At 42.9% G+C, this 18083-nt stretch overlaps 1 protein-coding gene across 1 annotated transcript in view; it reads left to right on the top strand.

Annotated features, from left to right (window-relative positions):
- The window catches only part of AGBL1 (AGBL carboxypeptidase 1), a 246550-nt gene that overhangs the window by 11222 nt on the left and 217245 nt on the right, over positions 1-18083 (top strand). The window contains exon 5 of the mRNA XM_058033641.1: positions 13322-13359. Within this exon, the coding sequence (XP_057889624.1) occupies positions 13322-13359 (38 nt within the window). The remainder of the gene's footprint in view (positions 1-13321; positions 13360-18083) is intronic.

Here is an 18083-nt window from a genome sequence, read left to right as displayed (position 1 = left end):
TGTGATGGGTTCTTTTTGAGGAATGCTCTATGTACAGGTTTATGCCTTTGTTTATTTGGCAATGGTTCCTGATAGAAGATCAAAAGCAAATCATTCTTAATTCATCTTGTTAGTCTGTGTTTTGTCATTAATCATGTTGAGCAGTCTGGATATTTAATTGGAAAGTAACACATGATTCTATTGGAATGTGGTCAGAATTAATCAATGCTTAGCATTTTGAGAATAAACAGAGACTATTTGGTTCACTTCATTCGTGTAGAATATTCATAGGAAGGGAAAAACCATTTCTGTTGAGCTATATCACAGCTAAATTACTTGCTTCCCATCTGGCCTTGATCTACATGGGATTTATTCTAGAAGTCCTGTTAAATAAAACTAGAAAATACTGTTCTGAATGAGGCTATGCCAGCAACAAAGGAAAGAGTGTTGTCTTGAAAAATTTTCTTTTTAGTCAATTTGTAGATACACTTTATATAATCTCAGATAACATGAAGCAGGGATGGTTGCATCACTAAGATAAGTAAACAAACCCTACTGTGCAAATTTATTGCAATGAGCTATTGTAATAGAGGTAATGATCTTGGAGCCAGAGGTGTCCCAGTTTCATGCAGTTCCTTCTCTTTCATTATTTTTACGGTCTGTGTGGTTTCTCTCAAAGAATGACCTGTTCTAATATCAATAATCAGTTACAAAATCTCATTTCAGACTGGTGGTATGTCAGTGCTGCTTTGCAGAACAAATAGAGTTGCATTTCAGAATTACACTTTACTGGCATTGTGCTGTTAATAGCAGTAGATGAGAGAAATTGAAAAATTAAAAGGTAGAGACAAGGGGAAAAGAGATGTTTTCTGCTGAGATTTGAAAATAGATGAGGAATTGATGAGGCGGAGAGGAGCAGCATCTCCCAAGGTTGTTCCAGAGGTCCGGGTGAACACGGGGCACTCAGAAATCCTGGTGCCATCTCTTGGTAGCCTTTGGAATGGCACGTTTCACCACAGATGCCCCCACCTCCGCGGCATTAAAAATTGGTGAATGAGCATTATATGGAAAGAAATTTATGTCTGAACTTATGTCGTGGGAAGGGAGGAACTGATTTATAAATGGAGCAAGTTGGTGAGACTGTTATTTTGAAAGAGATGCTTGCCTTTCTCTTTTAGGTCTAGCTTACGTTGTACATCTATTTCAGGGCAGAATTTGAAAGAGAAACAATGCCTTCAGCTGAAGGCATTTTCTTTGTCTGCCCATTATTTCTCCCCTTTGGTGAGACAGAGTTCTATATTTGGAAAGATGCTGTGAGGGCAAGTCCCTGCTGTTCTCAAGCTGGCTTTTCACAGCCAGTGGCCGTGGCAATGCAGTTCATGGCTGGGCTCATGGGATGGCTTTGGGTATGGCCATACTGCAGGCAGCTCTGGGTTTGTTGGGCAGGACATTCCCTGAGCTTTAATCTTCCTCCTTCTCCTAACAAATGCTCAGGGCCTCCAGTGTGGGCTGCCTAAGCTTCTTAGGACAAGTTATCCTGTCTGGAAGTATTGCTCATGTTGGTGTGTCTGTCTTGCTGTTGGTCTTTGTTCTAACTGGATTAAAACTAACACCTGGCTGCCTGAATGCAATCCCTATGCCTCCTAGGACCTCTCTGAGGTGTAAATCCCACGTAACCATCCCATGGAATACATCCCATGGAATCTACTGCTACTCCCATCCAAATAGGAGGTGTGACTTGATTTTATACATCAGTTGCACCTCTGAGTGTTCCCCAAAGTTAGATGAATTGTTAATATTAGTAATGCTGTCTTGCAGCTAAATATGATAGTCCCCCCACAGGAAGTTAGGTCCAGACTAGTGTGAAAATGCCAAGCATTTTGTAAGTAGCATGTCAAAATCAGAGTGGAATTATTAATTAATTTTTTTTTTTTAATTAGAACAGCTAGAAGGATTATAAAAGATTTCACAATTTAGGAAGAAATGAAGGGTTGGGATGACTTCTGGAAGTTGGTGGGTTATCTGTGAGATGTGGAGTGTGCAGGGAGGTCTTTCACCAGCGGTGGTGGGGCTATAAGAGTAAAGAAGGCAAAAAGTCTAATATTAGGAGACAAAGGATCTCTCATGTCTGAGGTGTTAAACTGAAACACTGTGTTGGTGTGGGCAAATCAGACTTTTCATATGCTTAAACCCTTTTAAACCTTTCCCATGCCTTACTAAGGCTAGTGAGAGTACTCTCAGCTCTGTCTGAGGCATTCAGTGAGATTATAGATAGGGGAAATGAGAAAGGGGAGAGAAGAACAGTAGTGAATTAGTGAAAGGTTTTATGTTCAGGTGGGATGTGGCTGAAGTGGACTGTGGATGGAGTGAATGTGGAGCTGGTACAGAGAGGAGAGGGTTGAGCAATGTGCTTATGTGACCTTGTAATCATGTTTGGGGTGGCTGTGACGTGCCAAGCCTTCAGAAAACCTCAGCCAGGCAGCCCTGGAGGGAAGGCATTTCCAAACAAAGCCTATCTGAATGTGCATGTAGAGATGATGAAGGGGTGCCCACTCTGCCTGTTTGCCTACATTGGTTTTCCTGTGTCAAGGAGACAAAGAAAGAATTCCCCTCGGGAATCACTGGGCTGGGTAATGACGTGAATCCCTGACAGAGGCCAGAGAGGGAGCAGATAAAGCTGAGGGCACTCACTTGTGTGTCAGCACATGTGAGAGCCCAGCAATCTCCTCTTCTTTGCCTTTCCCTTGATTTATTGCCATTTCTCCTCCCACCCAGAAGCCTCTTGCCCTTATGAAGAGGGTAGAAAGCAGCTGTGAAATCCTCCCCACAAAAGCTTTCAGTCCAAAGATAGACAAGGGAAATTCGGAAGAAACAGTGAAAATAAGTCTCAATGCAGAACTTCTACAGAATCAATTTGCACAATGCTGTCCCTACAAGGAAATCAGCCCCAAGAATTTCTTGTGGTTGCTGAGGCTTTTCCCCAGCTCCAGCAGTGCTGGCAATGCTGGCAGGTGGAGTGTGAGCCAGTCTCTAGAATTATCAGTGGTTTTAAAGCACAGCAGTGATTAGGCCTGCCCTGAGCAGAGTTCTATGACACACTGTCAAAGCCTTAGCAACAGCCTTTCTGCTACAGGGTTCCCTGTCCTGATAGCCCTGCTGGAGCCTCACCAGCTGTAGCAGCAGCAGGGCAACTGGATTCAGAGATGGAGGCAACACAGGAGACTCATTTCCAGTGGGTGAAAAAGAGCTCCAAAATCTTCAGTCTTTCAGGCTCTTTTGAATGGTTACTAAACAATTATAACAGAGGATGAAACAGAGAGAATAGAGTGTTTGCCAATGAAGGTGAAATGAGTTTTTAGGGAGAGAAAGTTCTGTAACAGCAGTGGCACAGATTCAGCACAGGGCTCTGGCTCGCTAACGCTGGCACAGCTCTTCTCAATCTCTTTATCTGCAGGGCAACACTTGGAATTGCAGCAATGCCAGTAAAATCTGTAAATAAACCCAGGGCTGAGCTGCTGTGGGGGGTGTTTGGAGGCAGGGCTTGAATGTGGAGGGGAGAACCTGAAGACTTGAGGAAGACAGGGCTGCTGATTGCCAGCACGGATGGCTGCAGCTCTGGGGATGGGAATAGAAACTCCCCCTGAAGTGCAAACCTTGGAAAGGTCGTGGCTCTGAGACAGCAAAGGACAGATTATTGCAGAATAGGAAAGAGAGCATCATCCTATAACTTCAGCACACCAAACCCATGTGTTTCTATCCTGTGTTGGAGGGATACAGTTCAGGCTTTGTGTGGACCAGAGGGCATATGCTGCAATGGCCCAACAGCTGTCACTGTCTAGTCAAAAGCTTAATTTCCTCCTTGTTTTTCATTATTTAAAATTGCACTTTAAATTTTGTGTTCATCCCAGTTTTAATCACCTTCCAAATTTTACTATGTAGAGAAAACAGACATGTGGAAGAACCATCCCAATAATGCTCAGGATTTTTCCTATTAATTTTAATTCTTTATCCCTGTTGCTTCATTATTATATTTACACCTTAAGTTCTACCAGCCTTGGCTTTGATATGGGGTCTGTTTTCAGATCCCAGAGTTTGGCTGAATAATATAAAATGGAACATTTCCAATGGAGAGGAAGGGGAAATAAAACCAAACCCAACCCTTACCTTTCATTATTTAGGCTTCTACAAACTACTGCTTCAAAAAGCCCCTGCAGTTATGCCAGTGGGACACTGAAGCTTTCAAACAGCAAATATCAAGATAATTTGACCGAGAACATTCTGCATTTTGACATTTACTGCCTTTATCTTCCTTTTAAACATTCTAGCTACATGTTGTGAAGAACAGGCATTATGAGGTGACGAGGTTATTGCTTAATAAGGAGGTAGACATGTGCAAGTGAAAAAAAATTAATTAGCCTGTGAGTGGCTAGATCAGGGTTAGGGTTAGGCTGGGTCTAACCTCAGCAGCCAGATGTTGCCTTAGCACCAGCCTCATGTGCTCCATGGTGCTGGAGAACTGAGGCTGGTGTGAGCATTTTTCATAGCGCAAAGATATATTTGAAAAATTTTTTAAAGCTGGCTATTGGCACTGACTGAAGGTACCTAGGTGAGATCTAATTTTTTGAATGAATGTCCAGATTTTCAGAGATATTTAAATGTGTGATGATGAAAGGGAATGCAACCTTTAAAGAAAGCCTCTCAGCAGGTTAATGGATTAACTTGTACAGTTGAAAGGTAGTTCTGACCTTAGTATACAAAGGAGCTTTGAAAAACCCTGCCGAGTGCTACCTGCATGTTTAGCCATAGAAATGCCTTTTAAATTCAGGTCAAGATTCCTATTGTGAATCTGTAGGAGAATGTTACTTTGTGATTCTCGAGCATGTTTATGCATTGTTCCCAATTTGAGGCTGATTTAATAATGCCAATTAAGCTCAGTATTGTGTACACGTGTGGCATACAAATGAACACCCTAGTATTTCCAAGCATGTTCCTTTTTGGCAGCATCAATTAGGACCAACAAACTGTAAAGTCCCCAGTTCAAACTGAATTTGTGCTGGGGGGATGTCCTTAGGGACCACAATCATCAGAGAGGTTGAAAAGTGGGAATAGCTGGATAACAGGAAAGATTTGGTGACCTATTCTGCACATTTTTTTCTGCATATTTTTGTTGATATTCCACTTGCATATGAGCTTTTCAGGCAGGTCTAGCTCTCTCCACCATCCTTTGGTGTTTGGTAATGGATAGAAACAGCCTGACCTGTGTGCACAACAGGGGAAGTGATACCTCCTTGGGAAGCTCATGGGGATTGATAAATGCATTGCATGCAAGGAGATTAATTTCATAGGTTTCTTTTTGCACTTGCACCTGCTGCATGAAACAGCTTCCAGCTTTGGCACATTCAAAAAACCCTTTGCAATCCAGCCCCCTTCCCTAGAGATTTTAAGCTTTGAGTTTCCTTTGGCTGGACCTTATGGATGTGCTTCATCTGAATAGGGCCAGAGGGGTGAAGTGCAATATAAAAGTCAAACTGATGGATCTATTTCTAGGGCTTTGTAACATTGAAACACCACCATCAGATTAAAAAGAACAGAGTTTTTTATCTTGTGTTCAAAATAAGTCATTCCTTCTTTTATTCCTAAACATCTGACTTTTGCGTAAACAGAAGGCTTCTGTACAAGTCAGCCTCCTTTCTTGGAAGAGATCAAGGAAGATGATGCTTTCTCAGTCCTTCAGCTTCATAATTCATGTCCTTTTCAAGCCTCTTATGTTGTACACATTTTTTTTTTTTTTAATTGGCTTCTCTGAAAGGTGTTTGTTTCTTTGGTTAAAAAGACCAACTAACCAAAACCCTCAGACAAAACAGACCTCAAAACTCTGAAAACCATGGGAAAAGTTGAAATGAGAACTCAGGTTTCCCATGCATTGCAGCAGCCCAGCTCCATGCAGGAAAGGTGACTCTTTAAAACACAGCTCAAGGGAACCTTTCACTACAAAGTGCTTTTTAAAGATGTTGTACCCTGAGATTACTGCTGCCTTAGAGATGGTTTGTACTAACCAGCAGGCAGGAAGAGCTATGGCTCTTAGCCTTGATTGCATTGAAGCCAGCCTCCCTTTTATGCCCTCAAATAGCTCTGGGCACAAGCAGTGACATGTTAGATACTTCTCTACCTGGGCTGTCAGCAGCACAAGCTGCCCTTGGATATTTCACTGCCAGTAATTGAGAGTATTCATAAAATGAAAATCTTGCAGTGGTTTGCCAGCAATATGGTGTGTGTGCAGCCTTATTTTTGGGCATCATAAACCCCTGGGTATCCCCAAACTCTCCCTCAATCATTCACCATCAGAGACAAAGCACCTGCTGTTCGATTTCTCTTAAAGAAAGAAGTTCCAGTTGTCCTGCTGAGATTTGAGCCAAGGGTTCCTGGGTATGTCACCAAGAAGTGTCATTTGACTTCACCATGCCCCAAGCAGGGTGCAGAGGTTGTGTCCCTCTCCCTGCCCTGACTCTGGGTGTACACAGCACTCAGAACAGTTTAAGGCTGAATGATCCAGAAGTAAAAAAAAAAAAAAAAAAAAAAAAAAAAAAAAAAAAAAAAAAAAAAAAAAATGAGGCTGGGTGTCTTCCCCTGTGTGTGGAGCACACACTCTCCTGTCAGCAGAGTCTTCATGTCAATCCCTGTGGTTTCCAGAGCAGAAAGCTGCTGGGAATGGATGAGATACAAATGAAATGACAGCCCAGGAGTGAGCCAAGAGAACACCAGGCTCTTTTGAACTGAGTAGTGACTGGATGGGGAGTGGAGACAGCTGCCTTGGAGGAAGCAGGGGGATTTAACCACATTCCCTGACACACTTTAACTGTGTATGAGATGTTCTAAAGGGCTCTGCTGGTGCTTGTTAGCAGATGTGGCCTCGATGAATGTCCTCATCACTCCTCTTAATCAATCAAGGGTATATTGACCCCCTTTCCCAGTCCCCTTCCTTGTGTCCCTGGGGTGGGAGAGCTGGGTTCTCACACTGTCAGCCTGGGTGATGAATTTGTTAAGAATTCTGTCTGATTGTGAACCTTCCAGCCTCTTTATCTTGATGTGAATGACAAGCTGTCACAGCCTCAGCCATGTTGGTGACATCTGACCCTGGGGAGGGAGCTGACACCATCTTCTGAGGTATGGCTTCTGCCTGGAGAGGCAGTGCCAGCCCTGCACTGCACTGGGAGGAATGCCTGGGCATTCTTTTAGCAAGCTTTTAAGTGCATTTCATGTACCTTGTTCTTCTTTGTTACTACTTTGAAGCTAATTTAATTTAGAGCTGTAAGGACTAGCTTGACTTTCTAGGATACAGCTGTCTCCAGTTCTGTACTTGTACACAAGAAAAAGTAGGATCCTTGTAAGGATGCCTGGAGGATAAGCCTGGAGTCACTCTTCTTTCTGGGAGGCAGAGATGAAACAGGCAGGAAGGCTGTGCCTTTTCTCTGATTTTAACCTGACAGAGCAGGCAGAGATGTTTGGAAGGTGCTGCAGTGAAGGCTTTGAGCTGAACCTGGGACATGCTGGCTACTGGAATGGATGTATCCATTAGAAAATGATTGTGTGGGTTTTTTTGCTCTCATCTTTCAGCATTACACTGAAAGCACATCTGTACACAACAGCTGGATCTCCCAACTCCACCTGTTGGCAGGGTGTGGGACATTGCAGACTGTAAGCAAACTTTGCCTTCAGTGTAAGTTTTAGTGCCTTGCTAACAAGCTGGAATTAAAGAGCACAAGATGATGGGTGCTTTTGCATAAATCCCAGACTAGCACTGCTATGAAAATATCAGCAGCATAAGCAGCTTTTCCCCACCCATATTCCCAAGACTTGTGAAACTGCTTTAAAACAAATCACTGTGCAAGTGCCTGAATATTTCAGATCTGTGTTCTGGGCCATGGGGAAATGACTTTCAAGGCACCTACTTCAGATGAGATCTTCCTTCTGGTGGGATTTATAAAGCACTTATTGCTGTGGTGCCTGTGTGTTGTTCCTGAATGTCTCAGTTGTCAAATGTGCAATCATCTTTACAGTCAGTGGTTCTGTGACTGGATAAATTCCAGTAGTTGAGTACAAGTCCCAGGGGTTTGAGGGAAAATGCACCCAGGTTGTGTGTACACTTCAGGACACTTAATTCTGCCTGGTGAGAGGGGCTGTAGAAGCTTAGAGGTTTTGAGCTCTGAGTCCTGACTCAGAGTGGGTGCTGTACAAATACATTCTGCAGGGTTCCTTCCCCATACTGCTTGTGGTATAGAGAATCATGACAGCAATAAGTGAGTATATGAAAATAGCAGGGTGAAGGACAGGAGCTGACCAACATGGGTTCAGCCAGGGCAGAACTTTTTCTTTCATTTCTATAAAAATAGTGCTTTATGTGTTTGTCATCCAGTTGTGATTGCTGTAAGGTATTAGGCATCAGGTTGGAGAAGTTAATAATAAAGCACCAAGTCATTAGCTTTCAGTCAATAATTTGAAGAGGGTGTTCTGTGTTTTAGCATGTAGAAAGCACAATTTCACAGAAGAAAGGATGGTTAAGCTGATCTGCAGAGCCCTTTTGGTTAATTTCTTTGTCCAGTCTTTGGCTTCTCTGCTGTCCCCTGTCCATAGTTCCAGGCTAGTCCTGGGTGGTTGTGCCCCATCAATGTGTGAGTATTTAAATCCTTCCATGCAGTCAACCCTGTATCTATTCTGGAGAGGGTTTTGTATTTTCAGGAGTCCTTCTGTTTGCTTCAAGAGACAGAAACAGGCCCAGGATTGTCCACAATGTTGCGTTGTGCTGTGAGCTAAGATTAGAGTGCAGAAGAAAACAGAAGGGATCTTGGTTTTCAGGCTCCTCTGCCTGCAGTGATTTCCAGCAAAAAATATCCTGGCAGCTCAGATCTGAGAGGGTGACCTAGGCACAGGGCTCCTTTGTCCAGCTCTTTAACAGCCTGGTTTTACTGGCTAATCCAATTGTGCCTTGGCTTGGGACATGGAGTTTTTCTTTGTTGTTGCTCCTGGTTCCTAAGCAAAGGATCTGGAAGTTGCATTTGTCTATCTGTCTGCTAGTTGTACTCTTGCCCAGATATCCAAGCTGCTGACTTGGAAACACTTCAAAGTTTTCCATTCTGCAGAGTGGCTGTCTCGACTGCTACTACAGGGAGTTTTTAATGTTTTCTGATTATGGAGCAGCATTTATTATTATGCTTTATAAGACAGTGCAACTTTATTTATGCCTCTTTTTTGGTTAATATATAAATGAGTCTCCTTTGGGATACTGTGGACATGATGAAACAGCTAAGATTTTGCTAATGTATTACCACAGAAATCAGACAATCAGAGGAAGGCATCTGGACAGATTTGGCAAGTTTTTAAAATGATTTAATCCCTTTTTCCTCTCCTCATCTCCCCTCCATCCCTTCTTGAGACAAATACAGAGATTTGCTCTGGGCACGCTATCAATTTCTCTGGTCTGGCATATGGCTCATCAAGTCATCTTTCTTGTGCTCTCAAACTTTTCCTCCTGTTCTCATCTCCCTCCTGCCCTGTCCTTGCTCTTGTACACAATTTATTAACTCCTTTCTCAGCTTTCCTGTCCCAGGCTTACTCATCTTATTATATCTCCTGATGCCAGCAAAAATGCTGTTGGTTTTCCATGTGGTAGTAAGAGGTGCTGGTATTATCACAAACACCATTACCTGGCTTGCTGTAGCCTCACTGATGCTTCAGTGGTCTTGCTGCTGTTTTCAGTGAAAGCCTATTCTGCTTCTATTCCTCTTCTATGATTTATTGTTCCGCATAAGGTGTTTTGTTTGTTTGGTTTTGTTCAGCATCAAAGACAGGTAATATTCTGGAGGTGGCTAACACCTGACTTAATGTGCAAATTACAATGCTGATTGAAAGTCCAAACTTAAAACAAATGTATGTGTGAAGTCCTTTTCCAGGATAATTATGACTGCTAAGAGTTTACACAGGTTCAAAAGTTCTCAGGCAAATATATGGAAGCAAAATCAGCTGAGAGCTGAAAGCCCTCCCAAAGGCACCATTTACGAGATCTCTGGGCTGAAAACTGCTGGAGTTTGAATCTGTTCTGCAAGTCCTAGCCCTGTGTGTCTGCTGTGGCCTTGCATGCTTTCCTTGGCACTGCTGGCCACAGGACACTGGACTCTTTGGACTTCCATCTTAAGCTGATGCAGCTGCTCTTCTCTGGGCTGTCTGATTAACTCTGCACTTAGAATACATATTTCTCATTTCATTCCCATTATATCTATGTTTAAAATGTAAGGCTATAGGGGTACAGTCATTCCTGGGTCACTTTTCTCAGACCCCTTCCTCACTGGCAACTGGTGGCAGTCCCATTATAAGCAATCCAGGCTGCCTTTTCAAAGTCATTAGGTTGTTTGTCCCACTGCTGCCAAGAGGATGTTTCATGCCTTCATTTTTCAGTGCTTAAAACCCATCCTTTCAATTCCAGCTAAATTTATTCATGGCCATTTTATATCCATTTGTCCTGGGGCCAAATTTTTTCCTCAGCTCTAAGTATCTCTCTGCCTTCCTCAGTGTTTACTTCTCTGCCACCCAGTGTGTCTGAGGGGAACAATCCAGTTGTCTCTTGGCTATCATTTTGTTAAGGTGACTAAACTCTGATCTTTAAGACTCCTAATGAGTTATGTCTCTGGTACCATAATGATTTCCTTGGCAGGTTTCTGCACGGCTCCTTCTGAGTTCTGCACACAGCTGTTCAGGTGAAGCCTTCTATGAGAATGTCCATGCTCCCTTCTGCACTGGTTTTCTGAGACCTGATCTGTCCTTTTCATGGTTGTCACCCTGCTGGTTATGCTTGTCCTTATCCCTTAATGGGCTCATATATCCAGGGTGTCCTTCTACTCATTTCCAAATTATGAGCCCCTGGTCATAACAGTAATCCTTATTAAACCCTAAATGCTTAACCTTGCACTCTGACTATTATATTTCATCACATTTCTATTCCTTCAGAACTCAAGAACATCTTGTTACTCCTGAAAGATATTCTGAACTCCCTGCTATTGGCAGCAGTTCCTGACTTCACACGGTCAGCAGATTTTGTTAGTATACTCTGACTTTTTGTGCCAAGGTCATTAATGAAAATCTGAAATAAGATCAGTCTGAAAAGATCATTCAGGACTTCCACACATAAGTTCCCTCTTGACTAATAATTCCTCCTCCAGCACAACTCCTGTTATTGAGTCTTTAACCTATTCCTTTCCCACCTTGTAATTCTTACACTAATTCCATGTTCTCCAGCTTGCCTAATAATTTTCCTTGTGGCATCATATCAAATGCTTTACTGAAGTACAGATAAATTGATCTACCACACTTCCCTTGTGTAGAAGAAGTTGGTTTTCTTATCAAAGAAAAATACCAAGTTAGGCTGGCTTGACCTGCTCTTGGTAAGTCTGTTTAATCCCTTAAAATTATTTTACCTGTTTTGCAGTTTATCCTCATGTCTTTTATGGTTTTTTTTCTCTCAAAATCTGTTCCAAAGCAATGCATATCATTGGAGTCTAGGCCTGTCCAGGCCTAGTCCCAGGCCTGGACAGTTGGGACTGGAGATTAGACTGAGAACATGCTCTGGGAATTCTGGGATCCTTTGAGGATGAATGAAGTTGTCTGTGTACAATGTGGTTCACAGACCTCCCCCAAAAGTATTGGAAGATCCAGATTTGCTGATTTATTGTCTGAAGGGAGGTTTGCTGGCAGTGTTGTCTTCTTTATGACAGCAGTGCAGCTCTGCTGAAACTCTTAGCAATGCTCATAAGCACCTACAACATAAAACAGATGCCTGGAGGAAATACTGAGAACTCTTCTGCTTGGAGCCAGAGATATTCTGGTCATTTCTCCATTGCTCTGCTGCTCCAGCAGGTGATTGAGACATCACATTAGGCCTGTAAAATATAGTTATGCAGAGCAGTCCCTCTTTAAAGACATACTGGAGTGTGAGCTTTGGGAGATGCTCTGGGTGGAATTTTAACTTGCTTAGAGTTGTTTACTCTGTCCCAGGCTTAGAACTTGTGGAGAGGCTGAGTGATCAGTGGCTGTGGAGTGTTCCTTTTCTGAGCAGGCTGAATAGCTGGGGGATGACATTACTCCTCCACCATCTGAATGACTGCTGTTTAGTTGGTGCTAAAGAAGTAATGAAAGCATGGCTGTGCTTCCACTGGTGAGATTTTTAGCTACTGATTCCCTGTCCTATCTGTATTTGAGTGTGTTTTCTTTGCAGTTTGTAAAGCTGTTGTTGAACTCTGACAGATTCATTATGAAAAAATTACTTTAGATGGAGATGTTGACCCAGCATCAGCAAGAACCAGCTCTTGAATCTTAGTCTGAGCTGCTGTTAGGACACACACAAAAAAAAAAAACCAAAAAACAAACAGGAGTTGGTGACAAAAAAAATATTTATTTGCTGCAAGATGATAATTGGCTCAGTATGGAATTTAATAAAATTTTATTTGGGGATTGGTTTGTAAAGAGATTACATTTTAAGGAATCCTTGCACATGGAGGTTTTTGTAGCTGTACTTATTTAAGCAGCTCTGGGCTTCACAGCAGTAAGCCATGTTAGAACAGGGATCTTGCTCCAGCAGAACATGACTGGAAAAGAAGATTTCCTGTGAGAGAAGTGGGATTGAGATTTTACCACACGAGGAAGAAACTTGTTTTCACAAGTTGGGGAGAAATGACACAGAAGGTCCTCAGAAATGTCTGTCCCTGCCCTTACTCACTGCAAGCCACTTTACTACAGATCTTTAGCACATTTTCTACCAGTCCTCCTCTGAGTGGGGCCCTCTACACACAATGCAAAGTGTGGTTTCAATTAAAAGAAATTCAGTTTTGTTTTTTGTTAAAACTGGGAAGGAGGATAGAGGTGAAGCTTGTTTTGGGAAAATAGAAAAAGGGGTTGGATTTTGCTGGAAATATTGTCATTGATGTCCCAGCTTGTATCTGCTGATGCAGATAGAAGTACTTGTGTCTGGAATGGGCAAGTGCTACAAAGAAAAAGTTATGGGGCAGCAGTTTAAAGACTTGTTAGATCGCTTTGTGGGTGTTGCTTTAAATTTTAATGGTCACTACAAATCAGTGTAACAGTAAAGCTAGAGGGCTAATGGTCTTTTAGAATAACCGAGTCAGCTGCAGAGGCTGGAACCTCTGTTGGTGTAAAACATTGCAGCTCTGTCAAAGTCCATCATAAACTGTCAGTTCAGACCATCTGGGAAGCCTGGCCCAGAAGACTGTGAAGATGAAGGTTACAAAAATTATTGAAGAAAATTGACATTATTTCTCCATCTCTCTTCTTTCCCCAGGGCAGCCATTGGGGCTCTGGCAGCTCTGCTGAAATCAAGTAAGCTTTTTTCCTTCATATTCTTTGACTTTCCTTTCTGTGCTGTGCTGCTGGACAGAGTGATCCTGTTAAACCTCATTCTCCCTTGGTGTTCCCTCATCCCTTGGTCCCAAAGAGCAATGCACTGGAAAGAGGCAGTACTGCAGCAGTTTCCTATACCAGCTCTGATCCTTGGAGTGCTCCAGCCCTGTGAGTGCCCAGGGAGCCAGGCTGGACCCTTATTTTGAGTATTTAGAGTGCATTGCTTGTCCTGGGCTTGGTATAATGGGAGAAATGGGGAACTTCTCCAGCCAGTGACAAGTACTTATTTCCCTTCCCAATTTGTTGTTTCTCCCATGTAAGGGGGGAGAAAAGGATGTAAATAATAGCAATGTTGTTTGGGTGTGAATGGTAAAGTGATCTTAGGAAAAGACATTGTCTATTTTCATTTTTTTTTTAAAGGTACTGGAGATGTAGTTTAAGAAATGGTGCTGATACTGCAAAATCAAATAGAGCATCACACACCAGAAGTCAGCCTGACTGGTGTTTTTTGGATGATTTCTGCAGTTCTGAGTGGCCAAGAATGTATTCTGGTTTTCTCCTTGTCCTGTGGTTCAGGGCATGAGAAGCTCCAGGCTTTTGGAGCAGTCTGCTCTGGCAGCTGCATACAAATGAGCAAGTTGTGTCTTTTGGGAAGTGTGGGTCAGGAGATGTGAGAAACAGCTCTGGTTCCTTGAGATAAATTCACCATGCTTGGAAGAACGATGAATTCTTTTCCAGGATTGCACCAGGACATCTTTCTTTGTCACAGTTAACATATTTGTGGCCCTGGCCTCGGTGCAGGGGTCCTTGGAAAGGTAGGAATGAAATCTGGTGAATGCTATAACACTTGAAAATTGCTTATGAAAACAGGGCTAAAGCTGCACACAGCAAAGCACCCAAAGGCACCTGAGCATGCTTTAGTTGGGATGCAAACTAAACAGAAGGCAGGAATCCTGGAAAGTGCTACAGCAGTGGACTGATTATTGGGAGGTATTTTAGAGAAAACCTTGGTGGAAAATGATGGGGAGATTGTGTTTTGATGTTGCTGAAGGCTGTAAGACAGACAGGACAAGAACATGGCCATTCTGGGGTACCCCTTTAGGCCTGTCCTTGAGTGTTCCAGCCCAAAGAGATCCAGGGAATTGTGGTTATCCATGGGGCTGCACTGGAGGTTGCGTTCCTCTTGCTTTTTTATTTTCTCTGCACTGAGACAGCAGTTTTAAAGGGAGCAGGCAGATGGCAGTGTGTCTCCCTGATGGAGCCAGGAACATCCATCTTCATCTCAGGCTTCCACCTGAGGCTCTGTCCACCTGCAGAGCCATGGGCTGGCTGGAAACTGTTTGGCTTCTGTCTCCTTCCTAACAGAAGCTGATGCTAAATGCTCACTTATCAGGTGCATAACTGCAAGAAGCAAGATATGCCTGGGAAAGAGACATCAGTGCAAGAAAGAATTACCAACCCAGATGGACCTGGGGAATTGTTGCTGTTGTGTTTCAGAGGGGGAAGTACAAGATGGCCTGAAGAAATAAGTGATGGAGCACAACAAACTTGTGCTTCATCCACAGCAGGGAATAAATGCTTGGAAATCCAGTGAGAGATGAGACACCTTGGTTATGCTGTGTTCCTGTGCTCAGTGATTGCCACGTGGTGATAATCAAAGAGATGGTGAATAATGGAGGGGTTGAAGTCCTTTCTGATGGCAGTGCTGCTCCTACCTATCGGTGGAAACTCAGATTACTGATATGGAGAAGGCATTTCTTGTCTGATCATCAGCTAGTCTCTCACTCCTGACTTATCTCTTTGCACACATCCCAGCCCTTGCATGCTGCTCTCCCAGTTGCTGTTCACCACCTGCCATGGCCACATGCATTCAAAGAGCACACAACAAATTCTTCCTCCATTGCCTGGCTGCCTTGTAAAAATCTGCTATCTCTCCACTATGTGAACTCTGACTTTCTAATAACATTCTGATTGGTAAATATCTATAGTGCTCAATTGCTGTGTGAACATCAGGACATTTTTTGTCTTTCTCTTTGATGTTACAGTCAAACTTTCCAGTATTGCTCATGTCCATTCTTCCTAGATGCTCACTCCAGGCCAGGGTGGGAAGGACTAGGCTGATCCTGATATAGATAAACTGAAATGGAATGAGGCACAGAAACTTTCCCAAAGTCTCTTGTCTCTGTCCCAGAGTGAACATGGTAATTTTTCCAGCCTACTTTGGCTCTGCTCTACTTCTTCTCTGTACCTGTGTCTTCATATCTTGATCCAGCTGTATTAAGGCCTGAGGAGCTCATTGTGGAGCACTCCTGTGTCCTCAAGATCAAGGTGTGGAGGGGCTGGAGCCTGTTTGAGCAGATATGGGATGCCCTCCAGGGCACTCCTAGCCATGGGGTCTATTGCTTTTAGTGACCCCAAACCCCAGAATAAACCAGGCAAACCACTCCCAGTTTGGGGGCAGTGGAATTAAACTGGGCACCTGCTACCCAAGCACACAGAAATCCAAGCCAGGGGTGCTGAGGCTGGAGGGGATGTGAGGGAGCAGGAGCCACACGGTGGCGATGTGATTATAGGGATCCCCACCGTGCCTAATCCAATGTGTATTTTGGGTGAGTAATTTGTTTATCAGCAGGTTATTTTAATCTAATTTTGGTCGTGTTTGTTATTCCCGACTATCTGTGCTTCCCAGAATCGCTGGCTTGCATGTCTGTGAGGAAATTAGCTGAAGCTGCTCTCGGAGGCATTGGCTGAGCGGATATTGAGGGAGAGGGCTGGGGAAACGGGCAGGGCCCTTGGCGCAAGGCTTGCCTGGGAAAATTGTAATGAGCAATTTAAAAAGACAGGTTGTGGTGACCTCCTGATGGCGTTGATTTCATTAAGACTATTCTGTGTGCTAACAGCAGTTACTGCTGATGCCTTTCCCTTCTCTCTAAATCTCCCTTCTTTTACTATCTTGATCTTCTTGCACAGCTTTTCACCTCTCATTTTCTATTCTTTCCTCCCCATCTTCCATCAACTAACCTTTATTTAACCTTTTACCCACTTTTTTAAAAAATCAAATCATAAAAATATTTTGTGTCTGCTGGGATAAAATAATCATTGTCATTCTTTTCCTTTTATGTTGGCATCAAGGAGGGGCAAGTAACTCTGAGGAGGAGAAAGTGATGTTCTAGCACAGAAGCGGATTAGGGAGTGTGAAAGGCCTGCTACTGAATTCATAATGCTTGACAAAGATCTAGTGAGGCAGCTCTTTGATCTCGAGTGGAAATACCCCATTGTTAAACCATCCCAACAGCACAATGTCTGGGATTTGCCTCATACTGCACTGGTTACCCATCTCTCATCATCCATTGAAATCCTTATTATCCACCTCTGGATTCGAGCTCCAGTGTCAGCCTGGCTCCAAATCCATGATCACGTCTTGTTGGGTATTGTGATCAGAGTTGAATTTTGCAGTTCCTTTCATGATAACATAAACCAAGCACTGTGTCTGTCTTTTTTATCTTCCTGAATTTCGGAATGCAAACAATCTTGATTCTATACTTTTATCTCTTTGAGAAGAGCCACTTTGTGGGAAAGAAAAAAATTTTTCTATGTCCTTTATATTCCTTTGCCCAAGACTCTTCATTCATAGACATATTCCAAACTGATGTAACTCAGTGCTCCAGAGAAAAGTGTTGGCTTTTTCTCCTGGGGCATGGCAACTTCCTGATGTTTTGCCTCTCAGGGTAGGTGTAATAAAAACTAAGTACTGAGGAGCTGCATTATTCCCTGTTGACATCCTTAATGATGCTTGTTTACCTCCTTGTCTTGGCATGGGCAGTGTTTGTCCCTCCAGTGATGATCTGGCTTCTGTAAATTCAGTGCCTGAATTTGAGGAAGTCTTCCAAATTCTGGTGTCCTTATTAAAAAAACTCTTTCAAACCACTTCAGTCAGAAAAAAAAAAATCAAACTGTAGATTTTGTGCTACTGTATTTTTATTTTTAATTTTATTTCTGGTTTTCTGAAAAGCAAAGAAGGAAAGGGAAACTGTTTAGGGCAAAACTACAGGGCAGTTTTCTGGCTTCCAACACAAGTTGAGTTAATGCCACCTTCTTGCTAAGAGCCCACTGGGTCAGAAGTGATCCCAGCACTTCATGTGTGACTTTGTTTCTTCATGAGGACAATTAACTTTATGTCTATAGAGAGCCCTTGTGTTTTTCTCTGCAAAAAATAGCCTCTCAATGACCAAATAAAACAGCTGTGTTCTTTTTGCTCTAGGAGATATCTTGTATTTTTTATTCCTAAGAGGCAATCACTAGACCAGAGTGGGGAAGTTGGAGTTTTTCTTATTCCTTTCACTGCTTTAGGGGCCATAGGGTTAATTTAGCAGAGTATTCTTATCTCCATGCTGTAGCAATGTATGTTCTTGGCATAATGAATCAGCTGAGTGGCATCCACAAAGAGATTTAAGCAGATAGACAGTAAGATAAATATCTCTTTGTTCTGCCTGGTAAGCAGTGCATTGCTCATCATATTTCAGGTTGACTGTAATTCAGTTTTTGATTAAATGCACTGCATGTTTTCCAGTGGTACCCGTGTTCTTGGCAAACACTTCAAAGGAGACAGGATTGCAAGGAGGGCTTCAGAAGTGTCCACAGTAGCCCTGGTGGTCATGAAGCTTTCATCTCCTAGACTGAAAACCTGAATTTAGGCCCCCACC

This window comes from Melospiza georgiana, chromosome 13 (assembly GCF_028018845.1).
Source record: "Melospiza georgiana isolate bMelGeo1 chromosome 13, bMelGeo1.pri, whole genome shotgun sequence".
NCBI lineage: Eukaryota > Metazoa > Chordata > Aves > Passeriformes > Passerellidae > Melospiza > Melospiza georgiana.
The sequence above is the reverse complement of the archived record's forward strand: the minus strand, read 5'-3'. Positions and strand labels throughout refer to the sequence as shown.